This window comes from Argiope bruennichi, chromosome 3, assembly GCF_947563725.1.
Source record: "Argiope bruennichi chromosome 3, qqArgBrue1.1, whole genome shotgun sequence".
In the NCBI taxonomy this organism is placed as follows: Eukaryota; Metazoa; Arthropoda; class Arachnida; order Araneae; family Araneidae; genus Argiope; species Argiope bruennichi.
The window spans coordinates 67,366,691-67,386,566 of record NC_079153.1 but is presented as its reverse complement, the minus strand read 5'-3'; the positions used below and the strand labels follow the sequence as shown (position 1 = coordinate 67,386,566).

At 24.9% G+C, this 19,876-nt stretch overlaps 1 protein-coding gene across 1 annotated transcript; it reads left to right on the top strand.

The window, feature by feature from the left end:
- The first annotated feature begins 220 nt into the window (after window positions 1-220).
- LOC129963268 (TBC1 domain family member 16-like) lies at window positions 221-19,134 on the top strand. Its single transcript, XM_056077516.1, has 13 exons — window positions 221-384; window positions 2,134-2,342; window positions 3,181-3,428; window positions 6,338-6,696; window positions 8,903-9,073; window positions 10,604-10,906; window positions 11,762-11,934; window positions 13,025-13,189; window positions 13,377-13,525; window positions 14,743-14,877; window positions 16,353-16,539; window positions 16,658-16,978; window positions 18,187-19,134. The coding sequence occupies exons 2-13, from the start codon at window positions 2,142-2,144 to the stop codon at window positions 18,370-18,372; spliced, it is 2,598 nt and encodes an 865-aa protein (XP_055933491.1). The 5' UTR covers window positions 221-384; window positions 2,134-2,141; the 3' UTR covers window positions 18,373-19,134.
- The last annotated feature ends 742 nt before the right edge of the window (window positions 19,135-19,876 follow it).

Sequence of the window (19,876 nt, the reverse complement as noted above, 5' to 3'; positions counted from 1 at the left end):
ACGTGTTTCTAAAGTATTTTATGATTTGTCATAAATTCTGCTAGAATTTATGTTATTAAATTGTTTATTAATTTGTGTATCTAAAATAAATAATTTGATACAAGAATGTAAAGGAAAGTTAATTTAATAAATAGATAGATGTCCAAGAATTTAAAACAGAAGTTTTCAGCATGATTTTAACTCAACACATGCGGCAAGAATTTCTGCTAGCAGCAACATCTTCGATTGTCAGTTTCTGTATAGAAATGTCATGTAAACAGTACTTTCCGTTCGCTAATGGGTTTATTGACCTTTCTTAGTTAACAACAGCAATAATTTTATCATATTAGTTCTGATTTTTTGTAAAGCCTCGAATAGTAATTTATGAAGTGCCACTTTATGACTGTAAGTTATAAATATAAGTTTCTTGCACATCGTGCAATTATTATACTTCTTATATGAAACATATGTTTTTATAATATACGTTTGAAAGAAATTATTTGCTTTTAAATATTTTTTTGCAGATAATCCCAGTACTTAATCATCATTTTTATGTATTAACATTTTTGTGTACTTTTTTAAATGGCTGTATTCCATGTTGTATCCATCCATATGACAGTGTGTAATGTCACTTTCACTTTAGATTTAATAAAATTTGTTAATATGCTTTTATTCACCGGAAGTTAATAATAAGCATTAATAATAAAATAAAGAATCATAAACATATTATATGTTGTATTTTATATTTTTAATATCTTACCGCGTGCTTTACATTAATATTATAGCAATAAGAAAAAATCTACAATGTGTTTAATTGATTATCTATCGTTAAACGTTTAAAGTTTTTATTTTTTTATTTTTAAATAATTTATGTGCTTTTTTATTATATCTGGCCTTTTTTTTCGTTTTCATTAACATATTTTTGGCTTAATTATCAATATAAAATTGATGGATAGAAATGGAATACTACAGGTTCAAGAATAACATTTTCCCCAACATATTGTTAAATAATATGTTTTAAATTGAATTTGTCTGTTGGTAAAAATAATTTTTTTACACTAATGTTAAATTTAGAATTGATTTATTGAATAAATGAATCTACATAGTAAAATTTGTATATTTTTTTATTTATCCATGTGACAATTTGGTCACTATTGTATTGCACTGTGGATGCTATATATCCAATTCATAGCATCAATTTTGTGAAAAGTAGGAAGAAAAATATTTATATTTTTTTTGTATAACAATAATTATATGACAAAATCTTTTAGATCCATTTTTATTTGTAACTTATCACAAAATTAAATCTTAATTAAATTAATCTCAATTAATCAAAATTAAATATATCTCCCACTGGTAAAATCACCCATCTGAGGCCAGCGTTACCTGAAATATATATTTTAACAAATGAATATATTTTAACATTAATGAATAACCATTAAAGTACAATGGAGTCTTATATTTTGCAAATATCATAAATTGAAGGGGAAAAAAAATGAAGTTAAAAATGAAACATTTTGTATGAGAATGTTTTTTTCTTTTAATTAATGTAATACACTTTCCTCTTGATGTAAATATATTTTATAATATAAGATGTAGTATATTTCAGAGATTTAAATATATTTTGGTGTTTGATGATTATTGAAAAAGTTAAGCAATATTCTCTTATAAGATTGTTTTAAAAGTTACCTTTAATCCTGTTATTGGTAAAAGTAAAAATTATGAATAAAGAGAATGTATAAGAAAAGGAAGGAAAAAAAAAAAAAAAGCTGTTTTGAAATTTTATTCAATAACCTAATGTGGCTTGGAAATGCTAATTTCATTTTATTAATATAGTGTAAATGATGATGAAAGTGTATTACATTAATCAGTGTAAAGACTGATAACTTTTATAAAATTTTGTTTGTAATATCTTTTTCGGTGAAGAAATTTCGATACTAAAATATCTAATCATGTGTTTTTACAAAGAAAAAAAAAAAAAAAAAAAAACCGAATAAGTTTATAGAACAGTTGTCTTCTGGTATTGTAAATATATGATTTAAAATTTTTTTTCTTTTTTTTTTTGCTACTTAGTTATCAGAATGCTATGGTTGAAAAAAATGTCACTTAATCTTTAATAGTTTTTGATGATTAATGATACTTTTTTTATTGCAGGTGAAACTATGAGTACCTTTAATACTTTATTAAGAAAAGCTTCCAGCTTATTGAAAATAGGTGGATTGGATGCTTCACCTCAAAAAGTTCCTACTGATGGCGAGATTATATTTTGCAAGAATAATGTATGTGTGCATCCTCCAACTTCATTTAGAACAGATGTTTCTCATCATCCTGGTTACCTTACTATTCGTGAGCAAGTAGATGAGGTAGATTAAAATCTACAAGAATTTTTCCCTGGTTTTTGTAGTTTTTGATATTTATATTAATATATCTGCAACATTTTATTAAATTTTTATTATTCTAATGTTGTGAAATTTGATTAGTGACTAATGTTGTGAATATATAGACATTGATTTTGAGATCTTTGTTTATTCTCAGTTGAAAATTATTCCTAAAAGGGAGGCCTGAGTTCGAATGATTAAAAAGTAATTATTTTTAAAAATGGCTAAGTTAAAATTAAAATTTTTAGTCTTGCTATAATTGAATCGACTCGTATTCGTTATTGCACTGATTTACAAAAATTTGAAAGAAAAATTGGAATATATAAAATCTTTCATCCTTCATCACAATTTCTTTTTTTTTCTCTCTTTTTCTTTTATGAATTTCTATCAGAAATTTCTTAAGAGATTCTAATTTGATGAAAGAAAATTCAAACTGAATATAGTGAAAAAAATTCTGATATTGTACATTAATTAAAATTAAAATAAAACAATCAAACTATAGAAATACTATTCTAAATTTCCAACTCAATGTGAATGAATTACACCAGCTTTAAGGTTATTCAATCTATTATAAAGAAAATTATTTCATTGCATTTCTCAGTAACCCATAATTGTAATGTTGTAATAAATAGAAGGACGACCCTCTAGAAGCTATAGAGAGAAATACTAAGTCAATCACTAGCTTTCAGAAATGTAAAGTCATTCGAATTTGTCTAAATTGTTTAATGTGTTAATTGTGTTGTATCTAATTGTTTGTGACTATAGCTCATCTGACATTCTTAAATCACTCAGTCCCAATATGTCTTTTTCTTTCATTTTTCAGGTATTAGGTTCAACCCTTATTTTAACTTGGATTCCTAATGCAACACTTAAGAAAAATCCACATAGTCTAGAAAACAAGACTCCTGAAAGTTCACCTTGTCGAAGTTCTTTTAGTAGCAAGTGTCCTAGCCCTACACCTAGTGGAAAATCACCATTTCATCATTCTCTTTCCTATAGCAACTCATTGTATTGTGGAATTGAAAGGTCAAGTGATAATTTAAATGAATCTCCTTTTAAGGTATTGGAAAGGTGAGATAAATTATTTTCTACTATATTCTAATATTTTATGAAATTGAGCAGATTTAAAAAAATCTATTATTATTAGCTTTAGTTAAAAAAAAATCTTCTTTGCTTTCCTCAGACCTTTTTTATTTTTGCGTTATGTAATTACCATTATTCTTCCAATATTAAACAGATGCTTAGCCAACAAAATGTTTTTTTTTATTTGATTGTAATTCTGTAAGTTGTCAGATGTGTTGTACAATATGTCAAATGTGTCTTGTGACCATTTTTAAATAAAATCAATTTTAGTTTCATTAAAAAAAATATTTTTAAAGTTTTCTAAAAATACTTTGGATTTTTAACAAACTATTCCAAAATCTCCATCCAATGAGCTAGTTATTCTAAATTTAAAAAAAAAAAAAATGTTCTTTAAGAATTGTACAATTGATAGATTCCATCAGTTGACAGAAGACATGTTGACTCTTAACTGTTATTCTGCATCTGAACTGCATGAAATTTATTAAAATTTCTCCTTATTTTTTATGAAATATGCTAAGGGCATTGCTAACTTCTGCACGAAAATTAAACTGGTATCAATCTTTTTACTTTATCTTATACCTTTCTCTTTTCAACACTGCAGCATAGAGTCTCTTGCCTTCTTGAATTAGTTCAAGTTTTCCTTTTCTTTTTTTTCAATTTATATCCTTAAAGATTTTGTATTTCTTGATTTCTTCTTTATCAAATCTTCTTTGGAAAAATCAAATTCATTTCCTGCCCATATTCCCGCAAAGAACTAATTTAAATTCTCTGTAATTTTAATGACGAGATGCAAGGTTCTTGAGAATTAGTATTATTCTGTTACTTCAACTCCATTGTATTTAATATTCATGTTAATGGGTACTTCATTTGTTTAAAAGGGCCAATTTTTGTATAATTTATTCATTTAGTATTACAGTGAGATGACACATTGATTCACCGCTTTTCATATATTAGGACATAAAACATCTTTGTTATGTCATCCTATGTTTTATGTGCTAACTTATCTAAAATATATTTATTTACTTACTTTTATAAATTTCCTACATTCAGCATCTGTTAAAATTATGAATGCATTCTTCATTCTGTCTTTAGTTCCATGTTAAACTTTTGATATATTTGCAGTCATTGATGTACATAGTAGATTGATATAATATTTAATTTTTTTCAATGTTTAAAATTGGATTTATCAACATTTTTCATTTAAGAAGGAAGCCAATTTAAATAAATATATTACTTGCATTACAGTTATGATGTATTATCACATGTCTATTATATAATTTACATATTTCTGTCTGATTGACACATATTTTTTAAGTAATGTATTGTTATAAAAGTTTATTAATATCAGCGAAATTTCATTTATATCTTTAATTGTTTTTTTTTCTGCTTTTTAATCAATACATGATTAATTTACTCATAGTTTGTAAATTGGTTTTCACATGATGTGCTGCATTTTTGGACAAAGGAATTGAATTACTAAACAGTGATATTTTTTGAGTTTGTGGTTACCTCTTTTTCAAAGTTGATTGCAATTTGTTTTGTTTAGCATTATTTGAGACCATTTGGCTCATTATTTTTTATATGAATTTGAACTAATTAAGTATACAATATTACCTCTTTTTTGCACTTTTCAAAGCATTGCTAGAATAAAGTTTCAAATTGTAGGAAATCAACCCCTTAGATAAGAACCATATATAAAAAAAAATTCTCTGAAAATCTCAAAAGATCAGTAGTTATACTAAAAAGTTTTAAATGGCAGGAAAATGTTGTAGACAATAATCACATTCTATTTTAGCTGTAATTTTTTTTGTGATATAAGAGAATTATTAAATCATTTTGGCTCAAAATTGTTGTGGATGTCATTGAGTATGACCGTAATTAGTTATAATTTACTTTATTTTATCAAAAGCCCACGGTCCTGTGCCTGTGAATTATAATATATCAAAAAATATTCATTTAATGTGATTATTATGTTGCTTAATGTTATCAGTTTTCAAGCAGAGAATTCATTGATCCATGAGTTTAGACCAGTATTAATGATTGACACCCATGGCATTTTTTTGCTGCACTTCTAAGGACACACCTGGGAATAATTTTTCCATTGAACAAAGTTTGCATTCTTATAGATTAGAACAGTCTAGATTGAATTGAAAATGACAGCTATATTACCAGCATTACATGGCTTGAAATTTCTTGAATGGCTATAAGCTTCTGCTACCTATGACTGAATTATAAAAGTAAAATGAAATGGAGAAATTTTTTTTAAAAAAAGTCTGATTTGAATGTTAAAGACAGAGTTGGAAATCTTCACAAGTATGAAGATTTTTCTTAAGAATGAGTCTATGTTGCAGTGCAATTAAGAATTTTGCAGCCTCTTCTTTGTAAAATTAAAAAGATAATAATAATAATAATTAGCCTTTTGTGAGCAGGACCAAACAAAGATCGCTGATACTTTAAATAGAAACAAATACATTAAAGATAATCTCCTTATGTTTGCTGAAACGATATTTTGAAATGCAGTATGTAGCATCATTAAAATAAATTTGGAAAACTGTACAAACAATATATAACTGAATTTTAAGGAATAATTGTGTATAAGTAATAATTAATGAATTTTTTTACTTGTCATTTTTTAAATAAATAATACATAATCTTAAGGAAAAACAAATGTTTTTTTTTCTCTATCTTTTCATTTGATAAAAGCATGGGTGGTTTTATTCAATTCAGCTATTGTTATCATTTGATTAATATTATCAAAATTCGTAAATTCAAAAGTAATCACATTGTCAGCTATTATATAACAAATTGAATTTTTTGAAATTATTCCTATATTATTGACTACTTAAAAATGATTTCATTTTAATGAAATGTCTTAATTTATTATATGTTACTTCCAGCCCTGTATTTGAAGATAGCATGGAACGAAAAAGCATTAGCTCTACTATTTCTGACATGGGGAGTCCCAGAGAAGACTATGGCAGTTTAGAAAGTTTTTCAAATAGTGATCAAACAGAAATGACAGCATCAACTAGCTCTCAGTTGATGTCAACCGATTTTAATGACTTGGAGAATTATGAACCACCTTCTGAGGAAAATAAACTAGATACACAATCAGAAGAACCCAAGAAAGTGTCTGCAGATAGCAATAATGGTGATTTACAAAGCCAGACAGATTCTGGCATTGGACCAGAAGAAGTTGTGGCAGCTCTTGAGAAAATGATTTGTGGCCTTAATGATATTAATGATTCTAAAGAAGGTAATTTTTATTTATCATATGTCTTCCTGAAATGTTACATAAATATAAAGTCTTTTCCTGATTATGAAAATATATTGTTCAGAAGCTATTTTTCATAAATATTGTAATGAAATTTGTCATAATGTCATTTGTCTTAGTAAATTTCAATGTATTTCCTCATTATAACTCAAAAAAATTTCAAGACAGTATTCTTCTTTTCATTATGATTTAGAACTTGACACAACTTCTATTATTCTTGCTTTCAAATGTTTCAATAATAAAAATATTCTTTCCTTGATATAATTCTTGTAGAGGGATGGTGGGAGGAATAAGAATATATATATATATATATATATATATATATATATATATATATATATATATGGTGACTATAGCATTATTATTTGAAATTTATTTTGCCTTTTCCCTCACTGATGTTTTTTTTATTAAAAATTAATCTTTGATTCACTACTTATATTAAAGGTTTAGTTTCTCTATCTGTTGGATGATAAAAAACACATTTAAAAATAAAATATGCAATGCTATAAATTTCACATTACTAATTTCAATGGAGTTAGTCATGTAGTATGTAACAATGTAGTTAGTAATATTAGAAGAAGACTGTTTTTCTCATCTTGTAGTTAATTAGCTTAAAATATATACCATATTCATATTTGATTATTTGTCTCTTTCTGTAATTTTAAAATTTTTGATATGTGTGAATAAAATTTTAGAAACATGGGAACTACATTTTTATTGTTGAATGCAATTCTTTATATATGGCTTCTAAATTACCTTTTTAAGATACCATTGAACTTAAACAATTCTTTCAGGATGTTTTAAAAAATTTTTATCTAATTTTGCAGTAGCTGTGCTTGTTAAATTTGATATATGTATGATTGGAAGAAATAATCTTATTTTCTTTTTTTAATCTTGCTACTTAATAAAGTTCAATTTTGCAATATTTTCTTACATACAAGCCAAAACATCATGAAAAAAAATATTTACAGCAAATGTGCAGAATAAATAAGTTTTATTTTGTAATTGATTTAAATTATTTTATCATTTGTAAGAGTATTTATTTTTATTTTACATGGAGAAAAATAATGCATTTCTAAAAAAATTCAAAAAATTGGGTATTACAAGTAAAATGATATTTTTCACATATAAAATTTCTGTGTTTCTCCAATATTACTAAAATTTCTCAAAATTTATATTCACCAAATTTTTTTAAAGGAAATTAAACATAATAGATTTTAAAATCCATTTAATTATGCAATTTACATTTAACATTAGAATATATGTATTTTGATAGTTTATGTAGGTCCGCTTATAATATTTTATGAAATTTTCTGCTTTAATTTTAAAAAAATATTTAAGTTAGCTTGAAATATTTATTAAAACTGAGATGAATGAACTGTAGAAGGACTTAGTTTTTAGTAAAAAATTTGAAGAATTTATTTTACAATTGCATCTCAAATAATATGAATATTTCGTTGAGAATAAGGATGAAGTACCTGATTCGATGTACATGAAATCATGATAAAGGAAATATACATGCATATCTTTATCTTTACTTATAATAAATTCTGCGTATGTCTTCAGATATTTTTTTTATTCCCTTTGTCTTTTTCATAGAGGAGATTTTTCCCATTTTGGATATTGGTTAAAATCTATATTTATTTATATTCACAACAACTACTTCATAGTATATACATGCACACACTGAATGTTTCTTTTTTACATTGTTCATGTGCTGAATGTTTTGCTAATGTTTTGTTATGAATCGGGATGTGTTTATACCTGTAACCAACTTAAAGAAAATTTTATTTTTAAATAACAATACATAATCATAACAACATTTTTGTTTGTTGACTGTTATCGTTAAGTTGTATTAAAATATTTTTTTATGCATTCATAGTAACAATTCAAAAAAGTATTATATTAAATAAAATTTGATATGGAAATTTTATTAAACTATTGTATTTATAAATTGCAGTATTTGCTTTTATGTTGAAAAATTTAAAATTGCATTAAAGAAATTTGTTTCATTTGAAAAATAAATGAATACTGGAAACATACTTCAAGTCCTCTCTTTTGCTATATGTATCTTCTACTTATTAATTAAATTAATAATAGACTATTGCTGCTGTATATATATTTTATTTATTTCCTATGTAAAGAGTGCTAATTGTTGTGATTTTGATGGTATTTTTCATTTCTGTAGATTCCAAATCAAATGACTGCAACGTTTATGAAACTGTTGAAAAAAAAGATGACAATACTAATTCTCAACCTGTTAGCAATAATGATTTTACTTCAGATGAACATTGTTCTAATAATGAAAATGAAAAGAGATCAGAAATGCATTTAGATCTCTCACAAAACCTTAATGAAGGTAAGATTTTTTAGCATGACTTTTTCAAAAAATTACTTTTGGAGATGTAAGACAAAAATGCTTTAGACCTTGGACATTTTTTCAATTTTTCTTAATTAATTTTTTTTGTATATTATAAATGAATTGAAATTTTCTTCATTAGAAATAATCAAAGAAATTGGAATGTCATAACAAATCTAATTTATGAATGGTAATAATTTTAAGTTGAATTAATTTTTATGTGCTTTTATTTCTTTAAACTTTTTTCATGCATTAAATCTGCATTTTTTTAAATTGATTTTTGATTTACTTTCTGTTATGCTATTGATTGAACATGTTATACACTTTTGTGTTCTCAATGATGATTAAGATTTTCAGAACTATTTTTTAATCTTATCACTTAATTAATTAAAATAAATTTTGACTCCATGCAACTATGAGTAATAAAATAGCAAATTTCATGATATTTATAATAATGAATTTAAAAATAAAAACTGATATGAATCAATAATTTCAGAAAATTTTCTTTTATTGTATATGAATAAAAAGGCCTTAAAAATTATGAAGTTAATCTATTACTACTCATAATTCTGTTATGGCTTATAGATTTTTAAAGAGATCATTTATTTCTATGTTTCTACTGTCAAGCATTAGCATTGGTAAAATAATATTACAATTGTATCCTATCTCTAAAAGTTTTATATTTCTAATTATTTTTTCAAATGAAAGGAAATATGACGTAGCCATAATACTTATTGAAACAGAATAGACATCACTGAATACATATGTAAATTTAATGATGATTTTTCCTTGAATAAATGATTTCAAAATCTTCAAACTTGCCAAAATAATTACATTTCAAATTAAAGTCGAATAAAAATGTTGCAAAGTGTGTCTGGAATTTTAATAAATTTTAAAATAGTTTTTCAGCAGTTATTTAAATAATTAATAATAAAACACAACAATCAAGCATTAAATGAATGAGAATTTTTGTATTTGGATTAATTTTATTTGTACTCAGAGTTAATATGTTATAAAATTATTGAACAAATTTTACATTCCCTCTTATATTTTTTTTTATTATTGTTTTCAATGGTTATAATTGCTTGACAAATATACTTTTTTAAATTTAATTTTCTGCTATTTTTTTCTTTATATTATATGAATACTTGTTCATGTATACTAGCTGCAATTGTTTTGAATGATTTTATTATATTGCATTATTTACCTCAATTTTTAAAATTCTCTTTTGAATTATTTGTTTTTTTATTAAATGTTATTTTATTTTTAATCAAGAATTTGAGTATAGAAGAGTGTATATTGGTTGCCAAATGTAGAACTTTTGCATCTGGGTTTGGTTAATTTTAGTATGTATTTTATATAGCAACATACTTTGTATTGAATTATGTTGGTATTCTTTAGGAATCTAGTGGACAAAATTTATATAGGTCAAACTACCTATAACTTGTAAAATGGTTTGCTCTCTATTTATTACTGAAGTAAAATATATAAAATTAATTCTTACATATATAGATTTTACTTCTGTTTTAGGTATGGAAAAATCTCCTGTCCTTCCGGATGCTCCTGATATAAATATCAGTTCTTACAGTCCTGGTGGAAGTAGTTCAACAACACCTACTACTTCCAACAGAGATCCTGAAAGTTTTCCTTCTACTCCTGGGGATTCTCCTCCTCCATCACCTAGGGATAAAATTTCAAATCTATTCTTTGTTGAAGGAACACCTGAATCACTTGCTCATGCTCATAATTTGAGCTTTCCAGATGACAGCTCGCAAACTGCCAGTAAAATTTCCAGGAGAGAAAGAAGTTGTGGAGTTTATTCCGTTGATCTAAGTATGACTGTGTTTTATGGATGAGATCTATTTACTTATTTATTTTTGCTAAAAATAAATAAATATTCTGGTTAAAATCCTGTTATCCAAGAAATTAGTTAATTAATTATACTATAGTTTGTTTATCATATATGTTGAAATAATGCATGCAATAAATGTAATTCCGGTTGTGCATACAAATCCTAATGCACTATCCTTTGATTAATATTATTTTTAATAATTTGGAATTTTTTAATAATTTAAGAATAACAACAAATTTTGATACCAAATTATGGAAAATTACGAGTACATATTTAGTATTATTTTGAATTAAGTCCTAAATGTTTTATGTTTATTACTATGCACTTAACAATCGATGATCAATACATCTGATATATAGTGTTTCTTGTTTAACAGCTTCAGCTTGTTTTTTTTTAATGATTATTCTGATTATTATGAATTTTAAGTACATTGTACAAACTTTTTTAAAGTATAATTTTTGGGAAAATAAAATTGGGATAAGATTTCTGTTAAATATTAAGCTATTTAATCTATGCTTTTTCAGGATTATGAAAATATAATTGTTAGAAAAAATAGCTCATTATGAAAGTAAAAAAAGACATTCTGATTTCTTTTTAAAAAAATTAATCAAATTATTGTAATGTAAGCTGTCAAAACTGAATGTTGTTGGATTTGAATTTATAGTTAATGCATTATTTGCAGGAACCTTTAATCTGTTATAAACTATTAAGCATTGTCAAATTTTTCAATAGTTTAAGATAATTCCAGAAAATTATATTTAAATTAGAAAATATGTATGTTTACTTAAAGTACTTATAACATAAATTATTATAAAGAACCTGAATTTAATTTGCAGGTCAAATGCGATCCTTGCGCCTTTTTTATAGCAATAAAGAATGTACTTGTGGTCAACTAGTCATAGCTAGTCGGGAAAGTCAGTACAAAATTCTTCATTTTCATCATGGTGGTCTTGATAAATTGGCAAATGTTTTTGAAGAATATGATTTTCTTGCAAAATCAAAAAATAAAGTAAGAGTGCTTGTTTATTAATATATTCATTTCTGATATCAACTTTAGAAATTAATATTTCACTTTCATGGCTAAATAAAGTGCATTTTCTTCTTTCCTTATGGCTTTTTCTAATAAATCAATATGTATTTTTAAACTTTTAATAGTTTTCAACTAACATGTATTTTCCTTTTGGATGAATTTTGTCAAAGTGTCACTATTTCGAATTTTTAAAAAATTTTCCCTTTGTTTATTTTTTAGATAAAGTAAAAAATAAAGAGTCAAAACAATTTTCATTTTTTGATATTTTACTGCATTTAAAAAATATTTTAATATTTATCTATGCACTTTTTTACTAAATCATTTTTTACAATTTTTTAAATAATGTTTTTAAAAAAATATTTTAGCTATAAAATTTTACTTTAGTTATCTTAATCTCATTATTTTTAACATAATTTAAAAGAAAACTGAAATTTGTTTTAAATTAATTTGTGGATTAATCACTCAGTGATTAAAGCATTAATAAACCTTTATTTGCAGTTGTTTCTGACAAGATTTGAAAAACAATGAACAAAACTGTTTTTCTTTAATAAATGATTTAAAATTTTTTTTCGAGACTACATTAATTTTAATTCATGCTTGTTGTATTTTTTTCTTTTGTAGAAGAGTTATTATTATTTTTAAATTCTAATATTAATATATATCTTCATATATTACTATTTTTTATTTTTTAATTTAAACTAAGAGTGATAAATAGCATCAATAGGAGGATGCTTTAGAAAAAAATGCTTGTTAAAAGACACATTAATGTAATTATTTTTATTATTTCCAATTTAAGTCATGATTGAAGAAAGTGGTAGAAAGCAGTGGTAAATTAGATAGTACATAGCCCCCATTAAATAATTTAATTGTAAATATTTTTGTTGGAATCATTTTTTTTATTCCTGGAATTTAGGTCATTATTAGTGCCATGAAATAATAATTTCATTAACTGGTAGTAAAGTACGAGTTATATTATTAATTCCTCATATTAACTCATGAAAAGAATGTGGCTTGTTTATATTTTATAAATATGTAATTTTTGCCAAATTTAAATGTTTTTATCTTTTAGGTTAATGACAGCTGTCCTTATAGACAGTTTTCTGTTTGTCGTCCTGAAGTTTCTGCAGCTGAATGTCATCCTGAAGAAGGTATATATAGCGTAGTTGATGAGCAGAGGTGGCGAAGTTTCATGAGTGAGGATGGAGTTGTTGAAGATGAGCTGCAATTAAGAAAAGTATGCCATACTTTAAAATTGAATTATGCTTTAATTATTATATTTCAATCAAATTCTAATAATTTTCTTTTTCAACTTTTATATTAAAATCTTTTATTTTAGTTATTAAATTAGTTGAGGTAAATGCATATATATTTATAGCTTAACTATCAATTATTATATAATTTTACATTAATTTTTGCCTCAGGAAATATTTTTTGGTGGATTGGATCCAAAACTGCATAAAGAAATTTGGCCATTTTTACTTCACTATTACAGTTTTCATTCTACTTTTGATGAAAGGGAACAAATTAGAAATGACAAATATATTGAATATCAGGTTATCAGACGTAAGAGGTGAGTTTTTTTTTATAGATATTTCCGTAAAATGTTTCATCAACTCAAATTAATTTATGTAAACATTTATGTTGAAAATTGTCTGAAAAGATTCTTATCATGTGAAAATATTATTTTTTTAAGAATGATTATATTTTTTTTCTAATGATATATTCTATAATACTGAATGCTTTGAAATGTATAATATATATCTTCCCGTCCATATTTAATGATGTTAAATTGAATCTGTGATATATCCAAATAAATATGGGATTTTTGTTTCCAGCAATCGTTTTTTAAGTGGTAGAACTTAAGGTTTTGTAAGTAGATAATTAAGTATGCCCAGAAAAAATGTGTATTGTGTAAAAATGTAGCAAAAAAAAAAAAGTCCTAAATACCTCCAAACAGAATTTATGTACAGGAATCTAATTTTTATCCTAAGAAGGGAGTTAGTGAAATTGACATATACTATGTAATATGTGTGAGGTGAGTGCACATCAATAATTTTATTTTTCTAATTGGCATTGAAATGACTTTTGTGGCTTACTGTAGGTACATGACATTTAGTGCATAATATGACTTTTACATTCCCAGTGGTCATCAGAACTTGAACAAAAGTAAATAATACCCAGGGCATAGCATCACATTTTCACTCCCTTCTGAATTTTCTCTTTTTAAAGTGTAATAAATGCTCAAATGTTTTGTTCCCATGACATTTTCTAAGATAGATGTCAGGAGTATCTATATTCTTTTGCCTTCCTAATCAATACATCATTGGGCAACTTAGAGCTATTAATCTGTCCATGCATAGCATGTCAACCATGTTCACATAATCATGAGTAAAATCCCCACACCATGGAAAAAAGCTATGTAACCAGTTACTCTCCCCACACACACGCTTTCATTTGATTGCAAATACCACATTTATTAATAAATTTTGCTGATAAAAAGTTTGATTAGTGCATACTGAACTTTTTTGGAGGAAGTTATAGTATAATATTAATTATTTTGCTGTTTTTGTTCCCCTCTATAACAAATTACCACTAACCATTTTATTCCCGATTTGTTATACGATACATACACAGCCAGAGTAATCTCAAAGTTTTACCACTTGAAATAATGCTTCTAAAACCATTATACCATTTTATTTGGGTATATAATATAATGATCATTCTGTGCATATATTGAATGTGTTTTTTATTTACATTTTATGTAGTCTTTTGAATTTTACTTTGTAGGGATCAGATGACCCCAGCTGAACAAGATATATTTTGGCGCAACATTCAGTGTACTGTAGAAAAAGATGTTGTCCGAACTGATAGAACTCATCCTTTCTTTGCTGGTGAGGATAATCCAAATATAGAGGTTATGAAGTAAGTTAATTAATAATTGTATTTTTTTTCATAAGTTTTATTTACTGTGATCTTAAGGGTTATATCTTTATACCTTTATTGACTTATTAAAGTAATATATGGCAAAATATTACGAGTTCTGATAACATTCGTTATGCTGCATCTTTTAACATATTAATAATGAATTTTTCTTAGCAAAAAAAATATTTAATGGTTAATTATTTTCAATTTATGTGATCAAATAGAAATAATACAAATTTCACATTCAGAACATCTTTTAGACATTTCTTTTGTTTTTCTTTTTTATTCTTGCTTATTTTATATTAAAGGAAATTGAGAAATACTTGTCTTTTGAAGGTAAACTTTTTAGCCTTATGATGATTACTGCATTAAGCGAAACATATATAAATAATAGCAAATTCCAATTTTTGGGGGTGGGGGCAAAGCATAATAACCTTTCATCTTTTAACACTGCTGCTAATAATAAAAATGCGTGTTAGCACAATAGGCTTACAATTTGGTCCAAATAAACTTTGTTGAGTGGGCAATTTTTGAGCAATTTTTTTTTGAGATTTTCATTTATGAAAACTTTATTGAAATTACATTTCTTTATGTATGGTAGTAATAAAAAATATAAGCTTAGAAAAGGCTTTTGCTACAACTTAAAATTCAATAAATTATGTCAATGATGCAATTTTAGTTATTGGTAAATTTTAATATAATTTTTTTAAAAAGGTTAAAAACTAAACTCTTATTGGAAACATAGCAATACTTGTCATTGTCAAGACATCAGTTTCACTGTTTAGTAATTTTTTTCCTCTGTGAAAAATATGATACAAAAATATCTACCATTTTTGCATATTTACTGAACATTATATTTTTTTAATGATTCCAGTTTCAGAATAATGATATTCTGTATCTAATTTCATAAAATTTTGAGAAATATTTTCTGTATGTATTTCATCTATATTGAAAATGAATGAAATCCGAATATTACTTACATTTGTGTAATAAGTTTGTTTTGTATAATGCATTTGTATAACTTCATTAGGTGTATAATATCCTGCACATTTTCATTCTATTTTTGCATCATAATATAATTCAATAATTAATAAATACATTTCCTGAATACACTTTGTTTTTTCCAATTCTCTTCTTAATCTTTTGTACCAATTAATTCTTATCACTTGCCAGAAATGAAATAATTTGCTAATCATATAGTTAATATAATTATACTAATATTGTTGATATGATGATTGAACCATCTGATTGTCAAAGGTGACTGCTAAAGAATGTTAAATTGTTTTAAAATATAATGAAAGTTGTAAAAAAGTGGATACTGATGTATTATTCAGATATTCAGATCTTCAGTACTTCCCTGATTTATAAATTTATACTTGAATCATTTATGCATTTTGAGTAATTTTTTATTGTTGAGTTTCATATTGTTATGAACCTTTCAAAAAATATGTAAGATTTGTTTTGTTTATTTTCAGAAACATTTTGCTTAATTATGGCTTTTATAATCCCAAAATTGGATATACACAAGGAATGTCAGATCTGTTAGCTCCAATTCTTGCTGCTGTTCAGGATGAATCAGAGGCTTTTTGGTGTTTTGTTGGTCTTATGCAAAGAACAATTTTTGTGACATGCCCTAAAGATTTTGACATGGATGTAAATTTGGTAAGAAATATATATAGTTATGAATTACAGTGTTGTTGTTGTTTTCTTATTATACATTTAATTGAAAAGTTTAAAATTATAATATTTTATTCTCTTTGCAATTTTTTTTATCTTGCAGAGTTACTTGCGAGAATTATTCAGAGTGATGAATGCAAAGTTTTATAATCATTTGGTTGCTGCTGATGCACTTGATCTTCTGTTTGTTCATCGATGGATATTGCTTTGTTTCAAAAGAGAATTTCCCGAGTCTGAAGCTATGAGAATGTGGGAAGCATGCTGGGCACACTATCAAACAGATTATTTTCATCTTTTTATTTGTAGTGCCATTGTTTCTATTTATGGTGATGATGTCATATCACAGTCTTTGAGAGCAGATGAAATGATGGTTCATTTTAGTAGTTTAGCCATGCATATGAGTGGAGATCTAGTTTTGAGGAAAGTAAGTAGATTTTTTTTATTATTCATTTTAATGAAGAATATCAATGACTAAGTTACTTCAAAACTAAATGAATTAAATACATATGTAATGTGCAATTTCTATAAATATTATTTCAGTGAAATTTGATATTTAAATTTTGGATATTCTTTTATTGTTTTTTTTAAAAATTTTTATTCTAATTAATAATTTCCTTATGCAATTAAAAATGCAGTTATTAGTTGTTTTAGCTGCATTTATAATAATTAAATGTCTTTGCTGAATTTATAAAACTTAATTTGGAATCATTTATTTGTATTACAATGATAGTAAACGAAAAGGAAAATCAAATTTTTGTGCCATTTTAAAACTGATGTTATTTTCATTTCTGTGCAAATTTTTACACCAATTTTAATATATTTTTAAATACATTTTTATATATTATAAGAGTATATATTGTAATAATACTTTTCCATGTTTTAGTAATTGCATTTATATAAGATCATATTGTTATGATATTAAGTACATTTTTATGTGCATATTATTGTTCCTGTGTAATTAAAACATAATTAAAATTAAATAAAACTTTGTGAATTAGGCCTAAATATTATCAGACTAGAATATTTAAGACTCGAGGTTTAAATTTTCTTAATTTTTGTATTCTTTATTGCATAATATTCTTTTTCATTCCTGTACTGCCACCTTCATAGAGGCAACTTTCCTTTTCTATCAATAGGACATTTAAAAAATAACTTTTGAGAAATTATTTACGGAAAAATATAAGGTATAAAGGAAAAGAGTGTAATAGAACCTGTTATTTAACATCTTAATTGATGAGTAGGAGGGATTCAAAAGTGAAGTTTAATTATATTTTAATTACTTAAGATGTTGATTATTTAAAAAATAATACTAGTTATTTCACTTGGCTGTAAAAAAATATTTAAAGGCATTATTCTTTTCTCCTGATTTCTGTGCTTTAAATTAATCAAAAATATATTTGATTGATAAAATATTTTTTGCTGTGGAAATTATGATTAATTTATCATATTTTTAAATTAATATAGCTATTACTACAAAGTCCGAAAAAAAGATATTCAAACTCCATGTTTTTTATTGTTTTTGCTGTAATGTTCAATATTAAATTAGCTTTTGGTTTGAGAATTTTTAACTATCTTTTAAAATTGTAATATGAAGCAAAACATCTTTATAATCAACCATTTAAATTTTTACAGGCCAGAGGTCTGCTTCACCAATTTCGTTTGCTTCCAAGAATACCATGTACATTATCCAGGTTGTGTGAATTATGTGGCCCTGGAATGTGGGATAGTGGGCATGTCCCTGTCATTGACTGCTCAGGAGATCATGGTGATCATTCTTGTCCTTATGGTGGTCAAGATCCTTCCCTCAGAGTATTATAAAGTTTACTGTTGTAGAATTGTGACAAAGAAAAAATGAATTTTCATGAAAACTAAGCATTGAGTACTTCTGTGTTCAAGAATGAAAAAGTGTAAATATTTTGGTGTATGGATTTCATGTTATGTAACTTTATATATTGATGTTTATGACTGGGATGCATTTCTGAGAAATTGATCTATTTAAAATCTATGAAAGTATAGGATTTTTTTTTTAGTATATGTTGTTCTATCTGTAGAATTTTAGTGAATGTACTTTATTTGTGTAAATAATATGTTTTATGTATGTAACTGTCTTTTAATACCCTGGATCTAATATAGAAGTGTAAAATAATAATAATAATAAACCCCAAAGGGCTGAATGAATGATGTCTGTTTTTAATAGTAAGACTATGCCAGATTTTATGTGAAGCATCTTCCAAAATGTGTATGTCTATGTTTGAAATCTGTAATTCTCTAACAAATTTAATTTACTTTGAGAATTTTAACATAGATATTATAAGGTTTTAAGAGTGCCAAGGTTTGATTTTCAGCCTCGTTAAAAGTTAGCCATATATAATCGGTAATATAATTTGGATTTTACTTTAGTAAATATTGATTTGATGGATTTTTTTTGTGCAATAGCATTTTTAATATTGCTATATATTAGAATTTACACACATATACATATGTATTAATGTATTTTATGAATATTGAGTTAATATAAATGTGTTTTTATAGTATTAAATTTTATTTTTTGTTGATTATGAGGAAATATATAAATATTTATTTACACACTTTTAATATATTTATGGATATTGTATTTAAGAAATTTAAAAGTATTTGGCTTTTATTTATTTTATTATTAGTATAAATACAGTATAAAGTATCTGTATTTTATTCTGCTGCATCATTAATAAGATGTTGTAAGCTCATACATCATATTTATATTTCTTGCTTTTAATTTAAGCTGTTCTAGCTGACAATTCTATGCAATGCATTTTTAATGTCAGATTTCCAAATTCTGATTTCTTTTCATAGATCTGTTGTACTTTTGTATAAATCATTTGCAAATATATTTTGCAAAATTGTAGTAGTTTTATCTATAATTTATTTTTCATGTGAACTTCTAGTCAATTCTGATTTTCTGCATTTAATATGGTTACTTACTTTTGTAGTAATTTATTTATCATTGTAGATTTTATTGCTTATTGATTGCAGTTGTCAAATCTCTTATTCAGTCCACATAATTAAAACGAATACATTTTTATATTTCCATATATTATTTATTTTATTCCATTAATTTTATTCAATTTTAAAAATCTTCTGATTTATCTGTACTTGTAAAGTGAATGTATGTTTCAAAAAGATTTGAAATTTATTTTGACAGTCATTTTATAGGAAAATAAAAGTACTCATCCAAAATTATTGAATCCTTCTTGTATTTATTTCAGTCTGCAATATATATATATATATATATATATATATATATGCAGAAATGGAGGTATAAAATTTATATATTTCTTTTAAA

Coding starts and splice junctions, on each gene's coding strand:
- LOC129963268 (XM_056077516.1), top strand. CDS start 2,142: ATGAGTACCTTTAATACTTTATTAAGAAAAGCTTCCAGCTTATTGAAA. Junction 2,343..3,180: donor TTCGTGAGCAAGTAGATGAG/GTAGATTAAAAT, acceptor TTCATTTTTCAG/GTATTAGGTTCAACCCTTAT. Junction 16,540..16,657: donor TTGACATGGATGTAAATTTG/GTAAGAAATATA, acceptor TTTATCTTGCAG/AGTTACTTGCGAGAATTATT.